The sequence below is a fragment of the Heterodontus francisci genome, chromosome 6 (assembly GCF_036365525.1).
Source record: "Heterodontus francisci isolate sHetFra1 chromosome 6, sHetFra1.hap1, whole genome shotgun sequence".
Lineage (NCBI taxonomy): Eukaryota > Metazoa > Chordata > Chondrichthyes > Heterodontiformes > Heterodontidae > Heterodontus > Heterodontus francisci.
Genome location: NC_090376.1, coordinates 20604129 through 20628532, shown reverse-complemented (window position 1 = coordinate 20628532; position 24404 = coordinate 20604129). Strand labels below are relative to the sequence as shown.

The following is a 24404-nucleotide window of genomic DNA, read 5'->3' as shown; positions in this document are numbered from 1 at the left end:
GATGACCTTGGCATTGGGATTTGGCTAAAAGTGACCAAGGCAGCATTTATGGCCCATTCCTATTTGGGCTGAGGGTATTAAGAATCAACATAGTGTGGAACTGGAGTCACATGTAGGCCAAACCAAGTTGGGGTGGTAGGGTCCTTTCCCTGAAGAACAACCAACAGGAAAAGATTGGGCAGCCTGGGGCTCTTCCCTGAAACAAGCAGGCCAAGAGAAGACTGGATATAAAGTATGAAGGAGCTCAAATAGAATGGAAGTGAAAAAACTGTCTCTACTTATGGGTGAGTCCAGACTAATGGAGCATAAATATTAGGCAGCCACTAACAGATCAAATGAAAAATTTAGCAGCAATTTCATTACACAGACAGTGGTAAGAATATGGAACTCACGGCCAAATGAAAAGACTGAAGCAGATAACACTGGCACATTAAAAGGGGAGGACTGACACAAACATGAAAAAGGAGAATAGAGGGAAATGAGAACAGCTTGGGGAGTGGGAGGCTCTTATGGAGTATGAACACTGGCAGAGACCATTTGGACCAGTTTCTGTATCAGAAATTCTATGTAATCAGCGAACCACTGTTTTGCCAGTAAAGGTGGAAAGGTAGGGGTGGAGTAGGCAGAACCTGAAGAGCTGAAACAAAGTGGTCTTTGTGACAAATACGCTTAGGGAGAACACATGCTTCCGCTGTACTTAAAAATACTGATTTGAATTATTCGGCAAAGATAATTTACTTCATGACACCGAACTCCACTTTTTTTAAACCTTCAATGACTTCACCCAAAGTCCTCCTTTATCTATTAACTTTCTGGCTTCATCATATTATTTAAACTTCATAGGAACTTATGCATTTCCTCTATTTGTAAAACTGTGTCTGAGAAGCTGAGTTTCTTTTTGCCCTCACCAACTCTTACCTTGCTATAATGCTACAGACTTAAATGTTGCTCCCACATCTGAAGAGGTTCCAGTAACTGCTGAACCAGGGAAAACTTGGCATCAGATCAACCTTCTTTCACCTCTAGTTTTCAGTCTTTTTCCTTCCTCTCCCACTGAAACCTTTGTCTGTTTTATCAATTTATCCACTTTCTGCTATTAAGCTCCAAGTATCCCCTTCCTCATCCCTGCATTTTCACTGTGGTGAAATCGATTCATCAGACCTTCTACTGTAATTCATTCTCTTCCAGTACATCAAAATGCCCTCATCTCCTCCTACCATTAACAGACTTTAACACCCCAAACTGACATCACCCAACCATTAATGCTTGATTTGTTTTTTTCATCTTCTCTCCCATTCTTTTCAATCTTAGAGTCCTACTTTGGCCCCTTACTTTTTAAAAAACAATTTCCTCTGGATGGGGAGTCAAGAACAAGTTAGCAATTTAAAATCATAGAAAAAATATTTGATGCAGAGTGTTGCTGGAGCCTTGAATACTTTAGCTGTATTCTCTGAAGCAGAGATCATTGCTTCTGTTATGGGAAAAGTGGATAAGCATTTAAAGAAGAGTGGGATAAACAATTTTGGATCACTTTAGCAAAGTGCTGATGGAGGTAATGTGCTGTGTTAATATACTCAAAGAATGAAGACAGAACTAACTAGTTATTAATAGGATAGATGGTTATAGAATATGTATATGAGATAATCAAATACCTCCATGTAGCTGCAAATTACAGTAAAATTCACACTGAAATACAACTGCCCAGGGTTGAGTATTGGAGATGTTCATTTATCACTTGATTATTCTCATGGGCAAAGAAATGGACAGAATTTTTTTCCAAAGAAATGAGGCAAATGGGAGTCGATGCTTAAATTTGAGTTTGGTCAAAGATTTTAATGACTTAAATCACTTCTCTGCTCTGGTGTCAGGAAGCACAAATGCAAAAGACCCAAAAGGTGAGCACTTTTCTGCCTATAACTGCAGGATGTTGGGAAGGTACAAAAATGCTCTCAGGTTTTTAAATTGAGAGAGATCAAAGTGCAGCTGGCCCAAGCTTTTGGGCAGTTTCTGGAAATCAAGGCGCTGATATAGTACATAATCCTTAGCAATGTACTTTAATGGTCGCTGAACAGTATTCAAGTATGTAATAATAGTGACATAACTTGATAAAACAAAAAAAACCCTCAAAATACAGCTGTTATGCAGAAATTCTGCTCTTCATTTCTGTGCAATTTAATTTACACCACAGAATTTTCACATTAGATCAGCCTGTTGCCTTCACCGGGGGTTTTTTTTTTATTAGCGGGGGCAGTGAGACGAGATAGACGAAAAATGGACAAAATTCCACTGAATTCCCCAATAGAGAGATGAGGAATGCGCTTTATCTGATACCTTTCTAGACGATATATAGAGTCAAGCATTGTTACCTACCAGACTCTGCTCAATAAGAAGACAAAAAAGAACAGCATTGCCAACTTCCCGTAAATTTTGGAAACACACAGTCTTCAGTTCTGCATATTCCACAATGTCTTTCAGCTGGTGATGGAAGAATTCCAGAATTCCTGTCGTTTAGAAATACAAATTGTTAAACTTAAAAGATTCCACATTTCATGAAAATAAAACAAGGTAATGTTAATGATACCTATGCTGTGGTCATTAGGATGAAAACAAACAAAGATCCCACCTTCCCTTCCAACAAAGAACAAAGAAAATTACAGCACAGGAACAGGCCCTTCGGCCCTCCAAGCCTGCGCCGATCCAGATCCTCTATCTAAACCTGTCGCCTATTTTCTAAGGGTCTGTATCTCTTCCTGCCCATTCATGTATCTGTCTAGATACATCTTAAAAGACGCTATCGAGCCCGCGTCTACCACCTCCGCTGGCAACGTGTTCCAGGCACCCACCATCCTCTGCATAAAGAACTTTCCACGCATATCCCCCCTAAACGTTTCCGGTGGACATTAAAGATCATGAGATTACTGAAAAAAGAGCAGGGATTTTTCCTGGCATCTGACCAATATTCCTTGCCCAACTATTATCACCAATAAAGATTAACTAGTTAATCATTAATTATTTGAGAGATCTTGCTATACACAAAATTCTGTCTTGATTGCTGATATAACTATTTCAAAGAAATTTATTGCATGCAAAGTGCTTTGAGATACAAGAAATGTTAAATGTGGTTGGCATGCTTCCATCAACGAAAGATGATGGACACGCAGCAAACAATCATTTAGGTGGAGTGTCTTCTCTTGGTGCACCTTTGTTGATGGCTGTGAAGGCCAATCCTTGAGAGGCAGGTTCTGCCACAAGAACCGCACATGAAGCTGCTGAGTAACGCTACGAGTTGTTGTTTTTGACACTGGTGACTGTTGCCAAGCTGCTGTAGCAACCGGTCATCGTGGCAATGCACACTAGTCCACAGGATATGTTGCCATTTCCCTCTTTCACCAGCTAGTGACTCCCAAGTGCGATAGTCGACATTTAGGGCCTTCATGTCACACTTGCAAGCATCCTTGAAGCGGAGCTTTGGGCGCCCCACTGGTTGTTTGGCCCCAGCTACCTCACCATACAGAAGGTCTTTGGGTATGTGACTGTCTTCCATCTGCGGACTTTTCCAATCCACTAAAGCTGCCTCTGTTTGATTAGTGCCAACACGCTTGGGAGCACTGCCTTTGAGAGACGTGCCACATTTCTGATTTTGTCCTGCCAGGATATACCCATAATACACTACAGACAGTGAAGATGGAAATTATTGAAATTCTTTTTCTGGTAGCTGTAAGTTGCCCATGTTTCACAGCCATGCAGCAAGGTGCTGAGAACACAGGCCTTAAAAACGATCAGCTTAGTCCTAAGGGTCAGCTTGGTGTTACTCCATACACATTTCACAAGTCGGCCAAAGGTGCCAGTTGCTTTCCCTATGTGTGTATTGAGCTCTGCATCAAGGGACAGATTGTCTGTCACACTGGACCCAAGGTAGCAGAATTTGCAAACAACTTCCAGTGTTATTTAGTGTGATCAGGGCAGCGATGCAACAACTTTCTTCACACTTATAGTCAACGAGAACAAGTTACAGGCATTGTAGAGATATGCTACATAAATGCAATTTTTTTTTCTATGTGATCTTAACCCACTCCCTTTGCTTTGGGGGAAAACCTTGTTGGCTCTAAAACAATACTGCACTTTTTTTGTCAGCCTGGTGCTTGACACGAGTGAAACTATATTACTAAGGCATCAAGGAATACAAAATGTTACAGTTTCTATCAGCTGAAAACAAATTCCACACTTTCTTTGCGACTTGAACACTTTTGTGCAGGTTGACTAAAGATCTGGTGAACCGTCAAGTGTTTATAGTAATACTGAAGATAAATAGTTTAAAACCACACAGCTGATCAGTGCAGGATATTGGTAAATGGTATGTTGTCTGTCCGTCATAATCACCCTACCTGTTTTGGCGTTGGCTTGTACAGTTACCTGGAGATTGGGGACACAGTTTCAAAATAAGGGTCTTCCATTTAAGACAAAGATGAGGAAACATTTCTTCTCTCATACGGTGGTTAATCTTTGGAATTCTCTACCCCAGAAAGCAGGGGAGGCTGGTAATTGAATTATAGTCAAAGCTGAGTTAGATTTCTGACCTACAAGGGAGTCAAGGGTTATGAGGGGCAGGCAGGAAAGTGGAGTTAAGGCCAAGAAACAGATCAGCTGTGGTGTTCTCAGGACTGAAGAAAGATATAGCTGAATTTAGTAAAATATGAGACTGCATGCTGTTGAAAACAATGGATTCATCTTTATTCTTTTTACTTTCATTTTCCAGCCCCTGGGCTGGCATGAGTGACCTCAAATGAGCAATGCAATTTTCAAAACTACATCAGCCATGATCTTACTGAATGACGGAGCAGGCTCGAGGGGCCCAAAGGCCTACTCCTGCTCCTATTTCTTATGTTCTTATTTATGGGACAAATCCCAGCTGCATTGAGGTCAACCTCTCTAGATTCCATTAATGAGAGGAGCTGGGTGGTCAATCAACAAGGACCTGGAGAATTGCAGCTCTGTCCGAGTCTGCTGGAAGGTGTAAATTTAAGCTACCACAACCCTTAAAAAAAAAACCCTCACTTAACTTCCAGATAGATGCTATTTATCCACTGAAAACCTTTCAAAGACCTTAGACAAAGATCTAACACGGGAGACAGGAGCTACCAGAAATCTGGCACTGTAAGCAGCACGGCTAACCATAAAAATTGTGGTTCCACCAGTTTGCAGAAAATGCAGAAGGTACACACTTCTCTGCAATATAGTATCTAACCAAGCCACAATGCAACAGCTCATTACGTCTTGCCAACCAGAAAATGACCCATTTATGCCTACTCTGTTTCCTGTAAGCTAGCCAATCTACTATCCATGCCAATATGTTACCCCCTACACTATGAGCTTTGATTTTCTGCAATAACCTTATATAGTGTTATATTGTTTCATAAATAGGGTAGCATGTGTCTGGAGTTTGTACAGAAGGTGCAGGGTGAGTGTGAACAAAGAACAGAACAAAGAAAATTACAGCACAGTAACAGGCCCTTCGGCCCTCCAAGCCTGCGCCGATCCAGATCCTCTATCTAAACCTGTCGCCTATTTTCTAAGGGTCTGTATCTCTTTGCTTCCTGCCCATTCATGTATCTGTCTAGATACATCTTAAAAGACGCAATCGTGCCTGCGTCTACCACCTCCGCTGGCAACGCGTTCCAGGCACCCACCGCCCTCTGCGTAAAGAACTTTCCACGCATATCCCCCCTAAACTTTTCCCCTCCCACTTTGAACTCGTGACCCCTAGTAATTGAATCCCCCACTCTGGGAAAAAGCTTCTTGCTATCCACCCTGTCTCTACCTCTCATGATTTTGTACACCTCAATCAGGTCCCCCCTCAACCTCCGTCTTTCTAATGAAAATAATCCTAATCTACTCAACCTCTCTTCATAGCTAGCGCCCTCCATACCAGGCAACATCCTGGTGAACCTCCTCTGCATCCTCTCCAAAGCATCTACATCCTTTTGGTAATGTGGCGACCAGAACTGCACGCAGTATTCCAAATGTGGCCGAACCAAAGTCTTATACAACCGTAACATGACCTGCCAACTCTTGTACTCAATACCCCGTCCGATGAAGGAAAGCATGCCGTATGCCTTCTTGAACACTCTATTGACCTGCGTTGCCACCTTCAGGGAACAATGGACCTGAACACCCAAATCTCTCTGTACATCAATTTTCCCCAGGACTTTTCCATTTATTGTATAGTTCACTCTTGAATTGGATCTTCCAAAATGCATCACCTCACATTTGCCCGGATTGAACTCCATCTGCCATTTCTCTGCCCAACTCTCCAATCTATCTATATTCTGCTGTATTCTCTGACAGTCCCCTTCACTATCTGCTACTCCACCAATCTTAAGTGTCTTCTGCAAACTTGCTAATCAGACCACCTATACTTTCCTCCAAATCATTTATGTATATCACAAACAACAGTGGTCCCAGCACGGATCCCTGTGGAACACCACTGGTCACACGTCTCCATTTTGAGAAACTCCCGTCCACTACTACTCTCTGTCTCCTGTTGTCCAGCCAGTTCTTTATCCATCTAGCTAGTACATCCTGGACCCCATGCGACTTCACTTTCTCCATCAGCCTACCATGGGGAACCTTATCAAACGCCTTACTGAAGTCCATGTATATGACATCTACAGCCCTTCCCTCATCAATCAACTTTGTCACTTCCTCAAAGAATTCTATTAAGTTGGTAAGACATGACCTTCCCTGCACAAAACCATGTTGCCTATCACTGATAAGCTCATTTTCTTCCAAATGGGAATAGATCCTATCCCTCAGTATCTTCTCCAGCAGCTTCCCTACCACTGATGTCAGGCTCACCAGTCTATAATTACCTGGATTATCCCTGCTACCCTTCTTAAACAAGGGGACAACATTAGCAATTCTCCAGTCCTCCGGGACCTCACCCGTGTTTAAGGATGCTGCAAAGATATCTGTTAAGACCCCAGCTATTTCCTCTCTCGCTTCCCTCAGTAACCTGGGATAGATCCCATCCGGACCTGGGGACTTGTCCACCTTAATGCCTTTTAGAATACCCAAAACTTCCTCCCTCCTTATGCCGACTTGACCTAGTGGGGGCAAGTGGAGTCAGATCGTCTAGTTAATTTGTTTGAATTTGTTTGAGTTAGTTGCTGTAAATTGGAACTGCATTTAATTTTATTTGTAAATCAAGCAAATTTGGAAATGTAATAAATAAAGGTGGGTGAGGTAACTCGGGATTCTGCAAGCATTGTGAAATTTCAGAAAGAAAAGTTTAGGAGGAAAAAGAAACAGAAAATGCTAAACGTTTTCTTAAGTACGAACAGTAAGATTATTGTCATTTTGCACACAGTCAAGTGATTGCCAAATTGAGTAACTGTGTTGTGTACATCGATGATCTTCTGGCATACAGTGACATGTGGAGTGATCACGTGTGACAGTTAAAAACTTTATTTGACAGTCTGGCCAAGGCTAACCTTGTCATAAGTCTGGCAGAGGGTGAGATTGTCAAGGCCAAAGTCACTTATTTGGGACATATTGTGTGTCAAGGCCAAGTATTACCACGAGAGACCAAGGTTTGCGTGATGATAGATTTTCCTATACCCGAGACAAAGAAAGAAGCATTATTATTCCTGGGCATGTGGTTTCTACAGGAATTTTGTCCCAAACTTCAGCACAGTAGTCACCCCACTGAAGAAGTAGTTCGAATTGTCAAAGTCATGCCAAACACCATTTGAGGCATTAAAGGCCTTTTTAATAAAGGCTGTGTTTGCTGACAATACAACCACAACTGGCAAATGCAGCCTCATAGACTCAAACATCACTCTGCAACATATCAGGTAGCTGCCAGTAATAAACATGACTTTGTTCAATTTGACACAAAAAAATGAATTAAACCCAAACCCTCTCAATGGCTGCGATCAAAAACTCCATCCCACCCCCCACAGTACCCTGCTCCCTCCCGCCATCACTGCCTCTCTTTGCCGCTCCCTCTCATGTCAGTCTGCTCGCTGCGCATGCCCCCACCCCCCCGCAGTTGTTTGCTCCCCGCCGTTCCATCTGGAGAGGCGGTGGCAATGGGCAGGAAGCAAGCAGCTGAAGCTGTGAGGCAGGATGGAGCAGCGATTAGTTGGGAGCGGGAAACTGAAAGTGGTGATTGAGGCGAGGTTGGCGGGAGGGAGCGGGGTACTGTCAGGGGGAATGGAGGCAGTGATCGCAGCCATTGAGAGGAGAGGCAACGCTCCGATGCTATTGCGTGATGTCAACTGGCAAATGTTTGGACGCATCCATGATGTCGGCGATCACTCTGCATTGTCAGGAGACACACTCTGTTTAATAAAAGAACCAGTTTTTGCAACCCCATATTTTAATAAACCATTCAAAGTGGCTATTGATGCCAGTGACGTAAGGGTAAGAGTGGTGCTGCTCCAAGATGACGACGCTGGTACGGTATGGACTGTTAACTACTTCTCTAGGAAGCTCAATAATCATCAAAAAAATACTCTACCATTGAGAAGGAAACTAAGTCTTATACTGGCTTTACAACAGTTGAGGTATATGTAAGGGAGAAATATTGGTTTATGCAGAACACAACCTTCTTTTGTTTCTGGAAAAGTTTAGAACAAAGAACCTCAGTTTGTTTCACTGAAGCTTAATATCACAACCATTTACACAGAAAATTGTACATGTCGCAGGGAAAAGCAATGTAATTGCCGATGCTCTGTCCAGCGAGTTTAAGAGAAAGTGTAAGAATGAAGGAAAGCTCTGAAATGTGAAAATGTTACCATGTCTGAATCCTATTAATCTTAATGCTGTTATTGGCTAAGCCTTGGAATCTTGTAAATATATGTGTAATTATAACATAGTAAAAGGTTACCTGTACAGTATGTAATAAGCTATTTGTTAAAAAGGTTTATGATATCAAGAAGTTGTTATTTTCTGAACTGTTTTAATGAAGACCTTACAATGGCAAGGCATTCTTTTTCCCCAAGGGGTCGGGGGGTGGAGGAGATGGTGAATGAGTGTGATGGAATCTTCGTGTGTATTCGGAGTTTTCTACAGCTGGTGTTTGTTTTTTTTGGAGACAGTCCCTGATTGGAAATTGAAACTTGAAATTGAAGGCTTCCAGGTTCGAGGAAGTCAAACCCAGGTTAGACAAACAAGCAATCAGTCCTGTGACTGAGAAAATATTTTTTCACCAAGGACATGTGACTGGAGGTTAAGTTTCAGTTTGACCATGAGGCTTCTGACAGTTGAGACGAACACTGCAGTGGATGGAAAATGTGCCAGTTATTGTTTAAAGAGACAGGCTGAGAGCTGCAGGTTTTTGTGCTTCCAGAGAGACTGTATGGAATTGAAGCAGCTGGTTGAAGGAATTGTTTTGATTGCAGGTAGAGGAGCCTGGACAGAGGGCTGACCATTGGTGAATGACTTATGGCAGGTGTCTTTGACAACTGAAAAATTATCAATGGAACCACACCATCAGGATGGTAGTGGGCAAGGCAGAGTTTGTTTGAGAGGCAACAAAACCAAACCATTAAAGGAAAGACTGCATCGCTCACTATCGACAGGACCTCATTACTTCCAAATCTGCATCCTGGAGGACAGAACTTGAAAAACTACCCGAGGAAGATCCTGATTTTGTTGTACTGTGGGACTGTTTGATGCTATCTTGCTGATAAGCCTGTTCAGAGGACTAGTAAGGACTACCTTTGTTGTATCTGATTGTTAACGCGTAACCTTTGAGATACATCGATCATGGTAAAATTGTTAGTTCACGTTTAATTTATGTTGGCTTTGGTTGGAGTGTTAAAGTTCTTCTTCTTTGGCCTCCTTGTCTCGAGACACAATGGGTAAACGCGTGGAGGTGGTCAGTGGTTTGTGAAGCAGTGCCTGGAGTGACTATAACGGCCTATTCTAGAGTGACAGACTCTTCCACAGGTGCTGCAGATAAAATTGGTTGTCGGGGCTGCCGCACAGTTGGCCCTCTCCTTGCGCTTCTGTCTTTTTTCCTGCCAACTGTCTCTTTGTCTCTTCGACTCGCCACACTTTAGCCCCGCCTTTATGGTTGCCCACCAGCTCTGGCGATCGCTGGCAACTGACTCCCACGACTTGTGATCAATGTCACAGAACTTCATGTCGCGTTTGCAGACGTCTTTAAAGCGGAGACATGGGCGGCCGGTGGGTCTGATAACAGTGGCGAGCTCGCTGTACAATGTGCCTTTGGGGATCCTGCCATCTTCCATGCGACTCACACGGCCAAGCCATCTCAGGCACCGCTGGCTTAGTAGGGTGTATAAGCTGGGGATGTTGGCCGCCTCGAGGACTTCAGTATTGGAGATACGGTCCTGCCAGCTGATGCCAAGGATTCTCCGGAGGCAGCGAAGATGGAATGAATTGAGACGTCGCTCTTGGCTGACGTACGTTGTCCAGGCCTCACTGCTGTAGAGCAAGGTACTGAGGACACAGGCTTGATACACTTGGACTTTTGTGTTCTGTGTCAGTGCGCCATTTTCCCACACTCTCTTGGCCAGTTTGGACATAGCAGTGGAAGCCTTTCCCATGCATTTGTTTAATTTTGCATCGAGAGACAGGTTACTGGTGATAGTTGAGCTTAGGTAGGTGAACTCTTGAACCACTTCCAGAGTGTGGTCGCCGATATTGATGGATGGGGCATTTGTGACGTCCTGTCCCATGATGTTCATTTTCTTGAGGCTGATGGTTAGGCCAAATTCATTGCAGGCAGCCGCAAACCTGTCGATGAGTCTCTGCAGACACTCTTCAGTGTGAAATGTTAATGCAGCATCGTCTGCAAAGAGGAGTTCCCTGATGAGGACTTTCCGTACTTTGGTCTTAACTTTTAGACGGGCAAGGTTGAACAACCTGCCACCTGATCTTATGTGGAGGAAAATTCCTTCTTCTGAAGACTTGAATGCATGTGAGAGCAGCAGGGAGAAGATGATCCCAAACAGTGTAGGTGCGAGAACACAGCCCTGTTTCACGCCACTCAGGATTAGAAAGGCGTCTGATGAGGCGCCGCTATGCTGAATTGTGCCTTTCATATTGTCATTTATATTATATTATATTATATGACATTTATAAAAAGTGAAATCTTGTCCATTTGGTTTTTGTTTCCTAAATTGGGGTCAGTCAGTGGATTTGATTTTTTTTTGGCTTGTTGGTGGTCTCCATGGGGATCATAACAGTATGAAATACCGATAAAAAGTGAAGGATTTTTTTTCTTGAATGCAAACAGATGAATACTGCCAATCGATGAGTGAAAAGCATTCAGGCATGCTTCCACCACAAGGTCGCGAATGTAGCATGGGTGCAGCAAGACTGAATGGCCAATAGCATTCCTACATGGTGCTGAACTCGGTGACTGCGTACAGATTACTTCCATTCACAACATAAAAAACAGGAACAGGAGTAGACCTCTCAGCCCCTGCTCTACCATTCAATATGATCATGGCTGATCTTCTACCTCAACGACTTCTTCCTACACTATCCCTTTAACATCTAAAAATCTACTAATCTGTGACTTGAACATACTCGATGCCTAAAGATTTGCAGCCCTTTGGGGTAGAGAATTTCCAAGATCCATAACCCTTTGAGTGAAGAAATTTCTCCATCTCAGTCCTAAATAAATTACTCTTAGACTGTGACTCCCTAGTGAGGGAAATCATCCTCCTAGGATTTACATTATCAAGCCCATTATAAGAATTTTATATGTTTCAATGAGATCATCTCGCCTTCTTCTAAATTCCAGTGAATCTACTCAATCTCTCCTCATAAGAGATGAAACGTATTCCACTAAAAGGAAAAACTGCACCTCAAAGACAGTGCCTGGTGAAGCAGAAGGAGAGATTGGAATGGAGAGATGGAGCAGAAGTTGTCTTGCTCATCAGGGGAGAAATGGAGTTTGCCTCCACATTTAGTGTGCAAACTCGTTCCTTAATATCTCATTCCCTTTGCTGTTTGCCCTTTCACCTCTATAGGAGGACAAAATGAACAAGGAACATCTGTAACATCTAGAATAATCTTACTTTGGGAGAGATTTCAATATAAATGTTTATAAATTCCACCTTCTCCTCGCTCCCCACCAGTCTTCACTAAATTTGGCTTGTCCACCTGCTCCCTTTACCCCATCCTGGTCATCCAAGTTCCCCTCCTCAATAACATGTTTGATATCACCAACCTACTGCTATGTCTTTTAAATCTGGCATCACCCATTCCTCAAAAGCCTCCTCACAAAGTTACTATTCTCTCCAACCAGCAGCCCAACTCCAACTAACCTAATTTTTCTAAGTACTGAAATGTGCTGTTGCCTTGCAGCTGAACTCGCACTACACCCCACTAAATCAGGCCTCCCATCCAATGCACTGATGCTGCACTAGTAAAAGTCATAAATAACAGCATATCTTACTACAGTTCATTATTCCATCTCGACATAGTCAGTGCTTTTGATACCAATCCTTCCTCAAAATGTCTCTCCTCCACAGTCCACATCCTCCAAAAGTAAATTTGCATGTTTAGCCTCTGCTCCACCAACAATGATTTGCTCTGTCACTTCACTCCATTTCACCACTGGCAGCTGCTCTTTCAGCTATATGTCTGTACCCTCTGGAACTTCTTTCTCAACATGTTCACCTGGTCATTTGATGCTTTACAAGATTCCTGAAAATCACTCTTTGATTGAGCTTTAGTCCCCAAATCCCCTCTTGGCCTTTTCTCCCCACACATATTGCCTGCTATCCACCACTCTGTAAAGTACTCCAATGTCTGCATATTTTTGGGTGGGGCGGGGCGGCTGAACACTATAGAAATGTAAGCTGTTGTCATCATAAAAACAAAGAGGCTGGTCTTTCAATGCATTTGTACCAAAAACATCATTGGAAGAAAATTCAAAAGACACCATACTGACCCACTGAAATATCAATACGCCTAATCCTATTATCACTTTGTCTAAAGGGCACATGGACTGAAACACGATAGAACACTCAATTTTAAATATCGGTTCATTCCATTATTTTACATTATTGCATTTTTTCTTCACAGGTTTTTTGAAAACTGAATAGTTTGAGGGACTTTGCAACAATGCTTTTTACAAAACGTACACTGAAATGACAAATTATCCATCTGTTAAGTATTCGGGACTGAATTTCACTATCAACTTTTAAACTATGCACAGTTGCTGTTTCACTGCATGTTTGTCCCAATCAAAATATATGCTCCACATTAACCACAAATTGCTTTCTAGTGGTTGCCTGTAAACTGTAGGTTAAGGAATTTCATAAAATATAGCATTCTAGGCAACTGTGCCACAGTAGTGTACAAGTTCCTGCCCACATTTCTTTACATTGCAATTCCATGCTCTCAGCCAAGACAGCAATAATGGTGCCCCACTCTCAAACATCGCTTAGCTTCTCATCAATGAATATCATTAGAGGCTTGGTAGGAGGTACGAGCGATTGAAAAGGAAAATTTAGGACATTTGAACCTTTATAAAAGGCTACTTCCACTAAATCACTCCTTTGTTATATTTACTTAAAATAGCACTGCACAATATAAAATGTTACTTTAATTTTATATATTAAAACACAACACAGGTTCAATTATTCAGGCTGCACAAACAGCCTCCTTGTTCTGATCAAATAAACATTGTGCACGCAAAGTCCTATCCTGTGGCCAAAAAGAAAATAACTACGTAAAAGCAGTCTGCACAATAGTGCCCAGAAATAAAAATGAATATTTGCCCCACTAAAACGGTAGTGAAGTGAAAAGCGTTATGATATAATTTCACAAAGTTACATTATTGAGTTTCACAGAATTAAGTGAAGGTTGCGCTTCTGCGGGATGATTTTGGATGCATGTTCCAGAATATACTGGAACAAATAAAGGAAAAAATGGCAGAACAGGCAATACATTACAGCTTCCCCATCAAATGATATGTTTTAGAGCCACAGAGTCATAGAGAGATACAGCACTGAAACAGGCCCTTTGGCCCACCGAGTCTGTGCCGACCAACAACCACCCATTTTATACTAATCCTACATTAATCCCATATTCCCTACCACATCCCCACCATTCTCCTACCACCTACCTACACTAGGGGCAAGTTACAATGGCCAATTTACCTATCAACCTGCAAGTCTTTGGCTGTGGGAGGAAACTGGAGCACCCGGCGGAAACCCACGCGGTCACAGGGAGAACTTGCAAACTCCGCACAGGCAGTACCCAGAATCGAACCTGGGTCACTGGAGCTGTGAGGTTGCGGTGCTAACCAGTGCGCCACTGTGCCGCCCTTAATATATAAAATACAATATATAATATATAGAAAGGTTCACTTTAAGTGAGCAGTGCAGATTCATTGATCATGAATGCTCAGAGAATGAGAGACAAAGGTACGTTCAGTCACTACTGGGCGGCACAGTGGCGCAGTGGTTAGCACTGCAGCCTCACAGCTCCAGGGACCCGGGTTCGATTGTGGGTACTGCCTGTGTGGAGTTTGCAAGTTCTCCCTGTGTCTGCGTGGGTTTTCTCCGGGTGCTCCGGTTTCCTCCCACAAGCCAAAAGACTTGCAGGTTGATAGGTAAATTGGCCATTATAAATTGTCACTAGTATAGGTAGGTGGTAGGGAAATCTAGGGACAGGTGGCGATGTTTGGTAGGAATATGGGATCAGTGTAGGATTAGTATAAATGGGTGGTTGATGGTCGGCACAGACTTGGTGGGCCGAAGGGCCTGTTTCAGTGCTGTATCTCTAATCTAATCTAAATCTAATCTACTCTGTTCAATTACTGAGCCAATCTGCACTGGATTGGAAAGTGCTGACTCAAGATTGAAGCGTCTCCTCTCAAAAGAACAGCCAGGTCTGTGGCACCAAGGATGGCTCAGCTGCACAGCAGGGGGGAAAAAGGAGTGGAAGAGCTATAGTGAAAGGGGATTATATCGTAAAGGGTACAGATAGGCGTTTCTGTGGCTGCAAACGTGATTCCAGGATGGTATGTTGCCTCCCTGGTGCTAGGGTCAAGGATGTCACGGAGCAGCTGCAGGACATTCTGAAGGGGGAGGGTGAGCAGTCAGAGGTCGTGGTACACATTGGTACCAATGACATAGGTAGAAAAAGGGATAAGGTCCTGCAACAAGAATTTAGGGAGCTAGGTAGCAGACTAAAAAACAGGACCTCCAAGGTTGTAATCTCTGGATTACTCCCGGCGCCATGTGCTAATGAGTTTAGAAATAGGAGGTTAGAGCAGAAGAATGCGTGGCTGAGGAGATGGTGCAGGAGGGAGGGGCTTTAGTTTCCTGGATCACTAGGTCTGTTTCTGGCAAAGGTGGGACCTGTACAAGTTGGAGGGGTTGCACCTGAACCGGAATGGGACAAGAATCCTTGCTGGGAGGTTTGCTAGTGCTGTTGTGGGGGGGGGGGGGGGGGTTTAAATTAATTTGGCAGGGGGATGGGATACAGAGTGGAGGTACAGTAGGGGGTAACATAGAACAGAAAGTGAGTCTGTCTGGAAGGCAGAACAAATATAGACCTGGTAAGGCACAAGTGAAAAATGCAAGGTTGGATTGCATCTATTTCAATGCAAGGAGTCTTACTAGTGCGGCAGATGAATTGAGGGTGTTGATTAGCACATGGGATTATGATATTATTGCTATCACAGAGACATGGTTGAGGGAGGGACAGGACTGGCAGCTCAATATTCCAGCGTATAGAATCATCAGGCAAGACAGGGGAGGGGATAAAACAGGAGGTGGCATTGCACTGCTGATCAAGGAGCTAATTATTGCAGTAAGGAGGGATGATATCTTACAAGGTTCCTCAAATGAGGCCATTTGGGTAGAACTTAAAAACAAAAAAGGGGGCAGTCACTTGGCATGGGTGTGTACTACAGGCCTCCAAATAGTCAGGAAGAGATAGAGGAGCAAATATGTAGATAAATCTCAGAGAGGTGTAAAAATAATAGGGTAATCATAGTAGAGGATTTCAACTTCCCCAATATTAACAGGGATAGTCTTAGTGCAAAAGGCTTGAAGGGGGTGGAATTCTTAAAATGCATACAGGAGATCTTTTTGAGCCAGTATGTAGAAAGTCCTACAAGAGAAGGGGCAGTACTGGACCTCATCCTAGGGAATGAAGCCAGACAAGTGGTAGAAGTGTCAGTGGGGGAGCATTTCGGGGATAGTGACCATAACTCTAAGATTTAAGGTAGTTATGAAAAAGGACATAGAGGGACCGGAAATAAAGGTACTGAATTGGGGGAAGGCCGATTTCAATATGATAGAACAGAATCTGGCCAAAGTGGATTGGGAGCAGCAACTTGTAGGAAAGTCTACATCACATCAGTGGGAGTCAAAGGAAACTGAGTGTTCAAAGCCAACAACTGCCCGTTAAGGCAAAGGGTAGGACACTTAAAAAAAAAGTAATTAGAAGAGCAAAGAGGGGACATGACAAAACACGGGCGGGCAAAAGGAAAATCCCAAGGCGTTTGAGAAATATATTAAGGGTAAAAGGATAACCAGGGAAAGAGTGAGGCCCATTGGGGACCAAAGTGGCAATCTGTGTGTGGTGTTGGAGGATATAGGTGAGGTTTTAAATAATTACTTTTCATCGGTGTTCACTATGGAGAAGGACGACGTAGGTGTAGAGATCAGGGAGGTGGATTGTGATATACTTAAACATATTGAAAGGGAGGAAGTATTAGCTGTTTTAGCGGGCTTAAAGGTGGATAAACCCTCAGGCCCAGATGAGATGTAACCCAGGCTGTTATGTGAGGCAAGGGAGGAGATAGCAGGGGCTTTGACACAAATTTTCAAATCCTCTCTGGCCACAGGAGAGGTACCAGAAGACTGGAGGACAGCGAATGTGGTACCATTATTCAAGAAGGGTAGCAGGGATAAATCAGGTAATTACAGGCCGGTGGTCTAACATCAGTGGTAGGGAAGCTATTGGAAAAAGTTCTGAGGGACAGGATTAATCTCCATTTGGAGAGGCAGGGATTAATCAGGGATAGTCAGCATGGCTGTGTCAGGGGTAGATTGTGTTTAACTAACTTGATTGAATTTTTCGAGGCGGTGACTAGGTGTGTCGATGAGGGTAAAGCAGTAGATGTAGTATACATGGATTTCAGTAAGCATGGGAGATTGGTTAAGAATGTAAGAGCCCATGGGATCCAGGGCAATTTGGCAAATTGGATCCAAAATTGGTTTAGTGGCAGCAGTCAGAGGGTAATGGTTGAGGGTTGTTTTTGCGATTGGAAGCCTGTGACCAGTGGTGTTGCATAGGGATCGGTACTGGGACCCTTGCTGTTTGTACTGTACATTATTGATTTAGACGTGAATATAGGAGGTATGATCACTAAGTTCGCAGATGACACGAAAATTGATGGTGTCGTAAATAGTGAGGAGGAAATCCTTAGATTACAGGGAGATATAGATGGGCTGGTAAGATGGGCGGAGCAGTGGCAAATGGAATTTAATCCTGAAAAGTGTGAGGTAATGCATTTTGGGAGGACTAACAAGGCAAGGGAATATACAATGGATGGTAATACCCTAGGACGCACAGAAGGTCAGAGGGACCTTGGTGTACTTGTCCATAGATCACTGAAGGCAGCAGCACAGGTAGATAAGGTAGTTAGGAAGGCATATGGGATACTTGCCTTTATTAGCAGAGACATAGAATATAAGAGCATGGAGGTTATGATGGTCAACGGTAGTTAGGCCACAGTTGGAGTACTGTGTACAGTTCTAGTCACCACACTATAGGAAGGATGCAGTTGCACTGGAGAGGGTGCAGAGGAGATTCACCAGGATGCTGCCTGGGCTGGAGCATTTCAACTATGAAGAGAGACTGAAAAGGCTAGGGTTGTTTTCCTTGGAGCAGAGAAGGCTGAGGGGGGACATGATTGAGATGTACAAGATGATGAGGGGCATTGATAGGTTAGATAGGAAGAAACTTTTTCCCTCAGCGGAGGGGTCAAGAACCAGGGGGCATAGATTTAGGGTAAGGGGCAGGAGGTTTAGAGGGGATTTGAGGAAAAGATTTTTCACCCAGCGGTTGGTTGGAATCTGGAACGCACTGCCTGAAGAGGTGGTGGAGGCATAGAAGCATTACAATATTTAAGAAGTATTTAGATGAGCACTTGAAACGCCATAGCATACAAGGCTACAGGCCTAGTGCAGGAATATGGGATTAGAATAGTTGGGTGCTGGATGGCCAGCGCAGACATGATTGGCGAAAGGGCCTGTTTCTGTGCTGTATAACTATGATTCTATTGAATACATCAGTAGCCATTACTGAATGATCGCTGGAGGGAGCAATGCCAGCAGTCTGAGAGCAAGCCACCAGTGCAAAATAAATTCTCTGTCACTATGGTGCATTATTCTTCCTCAACCTCACTGCAGCCTTTGTTGGTTAACCACAGCATCTACTCCAAATTCTAGATCAGTGAGAATGCCCTCAATGGTTCTCCTCTTAGCAATTCAATTTTAGGCAGTGCATCCCTACTGATTGCCTCTCTTTCCTTGCTGTCTATATCCCATCCTGCACCAAGTCCTGCTCACCCTGAACTGCATTGGCTCCTGGTGCATCAATCCCTCAAGTTTAGAATTTTCATCCCTGTGTTTAAATCCCTCTGTTACTTTTCCCTCCCTACCTTTGTAACCTCATTCAATTGAATAACAGTCCTAAACTGTCCATTCCTATGACTTTAGTCTGCTGTCCACTGCCCATTCCCATCATTAGCAGTCGTGACTGCAGCCAGTTAGGAATTCCCTTCTTAAATCTTCCATCTTGCTCCTTCTTTAAAACTCTTAATTCCTATCTCTTCAACTAAGCATTCAATCACTCTTCCTAAAGTCTCTTTCTTAGGTACAGTACCTATTTTTTGTTAAGCTGCTTGCAATGTTTTCTACATTAAAGTTGCTATATAAATACAGCTGTTGCTGCAGTAGTCTTCTCAGCAAGAGACCAATTTACTATCAGAACATAGTTATGAGAAAGAAGTTGGGTTTTCTAGCCTCCTGAAAACAAAAAAACTATGCAGGAACCTTAGAGATATAAAAATTGTAGACAAAAAAAGACCATAGCCCATCAAGCTCACCTTCTACCATCCGAGTAGGTGCATGACACCACATTAATGGAGTTATTGTCTAATCACATCAATCAATCTACATCAACTGGTTTATAGCAGAAGCGGACATGAGTTGAGGAAAAACCCCAGGGTGGCAAGCTTTGAGAACCATAAGTTCAAAGTTACTTGTTCCTCCCAACTATGCTACACGTACCATATTGTCACATCTCAAATTAGTTATACTGTATTCCAAAATATTATTTTCAATTAACATTACCTGCTTTCACCATCACCCTGGAGAGCCTGTTCCATAGATAAACCACACATTCACTAAAATGATGTTTTCACACATTCAAGCTCAGGCCATATCCTCTGGTTCTACTGTTCTTAGCAAGGTGAAATAGCTCATCATGGTCTACATTATCCAATCTCTTCAGAATCCTAAAAATAGCTATCATTTCACCTATCAATCTTCTCTTTTCCAGTGAGAACATGCCCAATTTACATAATTGTTCCTCATAACCCAATCCACATATCCCCTCAATCATGCTGGTTGCACACTTCTGTATCCTTTCAACAGCTGCAACATCCTTTTTGTACTAAGGTTACCAGAACTGCACACAGTATTCCAGGAACAGTTACATCAATAATTTATGTGGCAGGATTACCTCACTATTGACCTTTTAATACAATTTGTTTTATTCACTATCAAACACATGTTCAGACAGCTTAGAATTTTCAACCAGAAATCGCAGATCTCTCTCATTTTCCATACACATGGTTTTCTTTCCATCAAGTAATAGCTACTTGCTGGATTTATTTTTGTTCTCAGGTGAAGCACTTTGCATTTCTCACAGTAACTTGTACAGAAAAAGTTATCTGTAGCACTACTTCAATTTGAATGGTGACAGTAGGACAAGGAGCTACAGTTTCAAACTGTTAAAAGGCTGATTTAGGAATAATGTCAGTAAGGGTTTTTAAAACACAAACATGTGGAATGGACTTTTGGGGTATGTGAGTGGAGAAAAACAAATGCATATCAATTAAGAAACAGTTTAATGCTGTGGCATGAAACTGTAAGTTTGTTCCAGACAGAAACCTAGACAGACCAAGTGACCTTCATCATCTGTAACTTGTGATGTTCAAAGCCAAACAGACCAGATCAAAATAAATGTTAAAATTCCAAACAGATCATTCTGATGAACCAGTGAGTAAATGCTTGAGCCATACAAAGTCATTTGATTTATTAGATGGTGTTTGGCCTTAACATTCTCAGGCTAGGACAAGAAAAGTAATTAGCCAGCATATCCCCCTTTGTTCACCTGCTGGATGCATTCAGTCCTGCTGGATGCATGCTCTTGTGAATTCCTCTGGAGGAGAGAGTTATAATGCTTCCCAGGACTTACTGTTCACCTTGTGTGTGAAGAATGGCCACTTGGCTGAGATAGCAAAAACAATTTATCATTTGTGGAACTGTGTCCCAGAATGGGTAGCTAGCTGGCTGCAAGACAGAAAGCAAAGAGTGGGAATAGCTGTTTAGGATTGCAGAAGCGGAGAAATAGGGTCACACTAAGATCTGGGATCATTCACAATTTATATTAATGATTTATACTTCTGAATCAAAAACACAATTTCTAAAATTAAGTATGACACCAAATTGTGGGGATAGTCAATACTGAGAAGGACTGTAACAAATTCCAAGACGACATAAACAAACTTGCAGAATGGGCATATAATTGGTAAATCCACCTTCCAAACCCACGACCTCTACCAACTAGAAGGACAAGGGCAGCAAATGCACGGGAACACCACTATCTGCAAGTTCCCCTCCAAGCCACACACCACCCTGTCTCGGAAATATACCGCCGTTCCTTCACTGTCGCTGGGTCAAAATCCTGGAACTCCCTTCCTAACAGCACTGTGGGTGTACCTATCCCACATGGACTGCAGCAGTTCAAGAAGGCAGCTCACCACCACCTTCTCAAGGTCAATTAGGGATGGGCAATAAATGCTGGCATAGCCAGTGACGCCCACACCCCATGAATGAATAAAAAAAAAGAATCTCAACATAGGTAATTGTGAGGTATTACATTTTGGTAAGAAAAATAAGGAGGTCACATATTACTTGGAAAAGAAGCAAAATGGGGTAGAGGAACAAAAAGGGATCTGGGAGAACAAATACATAAAACACTAAAAGTAGCAACAAAGACTAATAAGGCCATAAAAAAAAGAAAATCAAGCACCATGTTTTATTTCCAGAGGGACAGATTTGAAAAGTAGAAAAGTTATGCTAACCTTGTACTGAACTTTGGTTAGACCACACTTGGAAAACTGTGTATAGTTTTGGTTGCCAGATTATAAAGAGGATATAGAGGAATTGGAGAGCGTGCAAAAAAAAGTTTGCAGGGATGATACCAGAACTGTAAGATTATATCTATTAGGAAAAGATGAACAGGCTGGGTTTCTTTTCTCGTGAAAAGAGAAGGCTGAAGGGTGACCTAATAGATTCCTTTAAAATTATGAAAGATTTTGATAGACATAGAGACAGTGCTACCACTTGTGGGAAAGAGAAAAACTAGAAGCCATCAGTATAAGAAAGTCATCAAGAAATCAAATAGGGAATGCCCAAGAAACTTATTTACACACAGTGCTGAGAATGTGGAACTCACTACCACAGGGAGTAGTTGAGGCAAATAGTATAGATGCATTTAAGGGGAAGATAGATAAGCATATGAGGGAGAAGGGTATTAAAGGTTATGGTGACAAGACGAGGAAGCATGTGTGGAGGCTCAAGTGAAGTATAAATGCTGACATGGATTGGTTGGGACAAATGGCCTGTTTCTGTGCTTTATATTCTGTGTAAATTTGTGTATGAGCCATTAACTTCAGGAGGAGAGAAAATATATAACAGAAAAAACCGGAACAGAGATCATCTTTAAAAGGGAACAGCAGCTATTTCTACCGTAATCTTACGTTTAGCACAATGTTATCTTTGCTCAGCAATATGAATTTTCTGGGAATTTAGACATTCCATCGGTTATACTAACCTGGTGAACCATACTCGTGTCTGGGTAAACGACAGATTTTAGGCATCACTTCCATTAAAGTCTTCACATACTGCAAAATGGTGCCTTGTAGCTGCGGTTAAAACATGTACAGACGATATTGTTAACCCAACAGCGGCAATGCATTTTTAAAAATTGCAAACATATAATTTATTCATTAGGCCTTGGCTATTACCCACAGAAAATCAAGACTCTCTGAAGAGCTACTTCTTTTTTGCCTGATGCACTTTAATTTCTATCCCCTACTTATGTGAATAGAATTTTGAGCACTCAGCAAAGCTTTTCAAATGCAAACGTTCTTTCTTTGCCTCACAATTTTCTCTATCGCTTTCTAATTCAGATGCTTGATGTTGCTACACCAGGTTACCAACAAACAAAAGACAAAAACATACTCTTTTGAATTAAAATATTTTATGGCCTGAAAGCAGGACATCTGTAGTAACTCACAAATGATCCTCCCGCAGAAATAATATGCACTGCGACAATCAAACTGGCTGTTTACATTGATATTTTCAATACATTAATATTTCAGCAGCCCAAATTAACATTTGCTGTCTCAAATCAGCACAGACAGGAATGAGGATTTGTAACCATCTAAAAATGTAAGTAACTCTTCAGGCAAAACTGTGCAACTGCATGCCTTAGGATGAACCAATTCCTGGAACTATGTATTAGCGTTTATCACAGAATCATGAATGTTACAACACAGAAGGTGGTCATTTAGCCCAGCAACCACAACAAGGTGCCTTGCCACATGAGCCACCTAATCTAATACTAATGCTCTGTTTCCTTCACATATCCTCTAATTTTTTTTCAACCAACTATCTCATTCCTTTTAGAATCAGGTCAGGTTGTGGTGGTGAAGAGCAAATTTTGTGTATAGTTTAATGCAAATTCTAGCGACCATTACTCAGATTTGTCTTGTCCTTGGAAAAAATATCAATGTGATTATTTGCAACTCAGTGAAGGATTGCTAGGTTCTGTTCTGGTCCCAGAAGCAGCCCAATTTATATGGTGCCCTCTTCTTTATATGCCCTTAGTGCGTTCGGATTATTGAATTTTGCCCATGTTGGAATGATTTTAACATATTTCATACCTAAATTCAGAAATGTCAATACTGAGTGTTGTGTCAGCACATCTGGCACTACAATGAGAATTTTTAATGTACCAGATTTTTTTTTCTTCTGTTCTGGTTTGCATATGCTCACCTTTATTTTGAAAGGGATGAAGCAGAAGTAAACATTTCAATAACTGACAAATTACAATCTGTTGTAGTTTTAGAATAATCTGCCACCACCTCCTGAGAAAAAGCTTTATAGCTCTTGTTAGAAAGAAAAAAAAGAAATGTTCCCAGCTGAACAAAACACACTGAGAACTATTTCACTAGGTCTCTTTTAGCTTAAGATTATTTCCTATAGTAAAACCATTTGAAGACTGAACAATTGTAAAAAAAAACTTGAATATTAACAGTCCAATTTTACAACATATACTTACAAGGCTCTTAACAACTTTCAGCAGTTCCTCCATTACCACAGCAATTCCTTGATAGCCTAGAAGCTTGCAAATCGCTTTAAAATGAGGAGGGCCTACAAAATTTTTGTAGTTGCTATAAATGCTGCTGTATGCCAAGTTCAGAGCCTATAAAAGCAAAATAAAAGTAGTTAAGAGACTTTTTTTGTAAAAATTATCAATGACAAAAGAGCATTCAAACACCGTCGTGCTTAGCACAACACAATCACAGGTAGATTATTCTAACTGTACAAAGAAGGTGGAATTAAGCAAGAGAACAGAGGGATGACGGAGAAAAAAACAAAAGGGGCACAGTCTGTTATCCTTTGGGAAGTCCTAAAAAGTTCTGCACCAAATGAATTCCCTATAGAAAATGCAATCACTCTTATGTAAGTAAACACACAGATTCAAATGCATTTCCAAATAGTTTATTCTTAAAACAACCATAAACGACAGGAAAATGGGGTGGAGTAAAGGCTTAATATATTAGCTTTTTATGAGACCCAAACTTAAACACAGACCAGGTCAATGGAATGAACATGTTAATTTAACCGGCTGCAAGGGTTAACAAAAAACCATCTGGGGTAGTCCCAACCAAATTCACAATATCTGAAGCCCAAAAAAACCCATTACTTTATTATCAATTCACAACCTCCGTCTGGGAAGCCAGGATGACTGCTGTAGAAATGAAATAAAATTGGCAATGTCGTGCGCTGTCAGCTTAGTTTAGTGGTAGCACC

At 42.0% G+C, this 24404-nt stretch overlaps 1 protein-coding gene across 4 annotated transcripts in view; it reads right to left on the bottom strand.

Annotated features, from left to right (window-relative positions):
* The window catches only part of cyfip1 (cytoplasmic FMR1 interacting protein 1), a 247007-nt gene that overhangs the window by 10983 nt on the left and 211620 nt on the right, over window positions 1–24404 (bottom strand). For all 4 annotated transcript variants that reach the window (XM_068033255.1, XM_068033252.1, XM_068033256.1 and 1 more), the window contains 3 exons: window positions 23650–23793; window positions 22138–22228; window positions 2371–2501 (listed from right to left, as the gene is read on the bottom strand). In XM_068033255.1, coding sequence (XP_067889356.1) covers window positions 2371–2501; window positions 22138–22228; window positions 23650–23793 — 366 coding nt within the window. The remainder of the gene's footprint in view (window positions 1–2370; window positions 2502–22137; window positions 22229–23649; window positions 23794–24404) is intronic.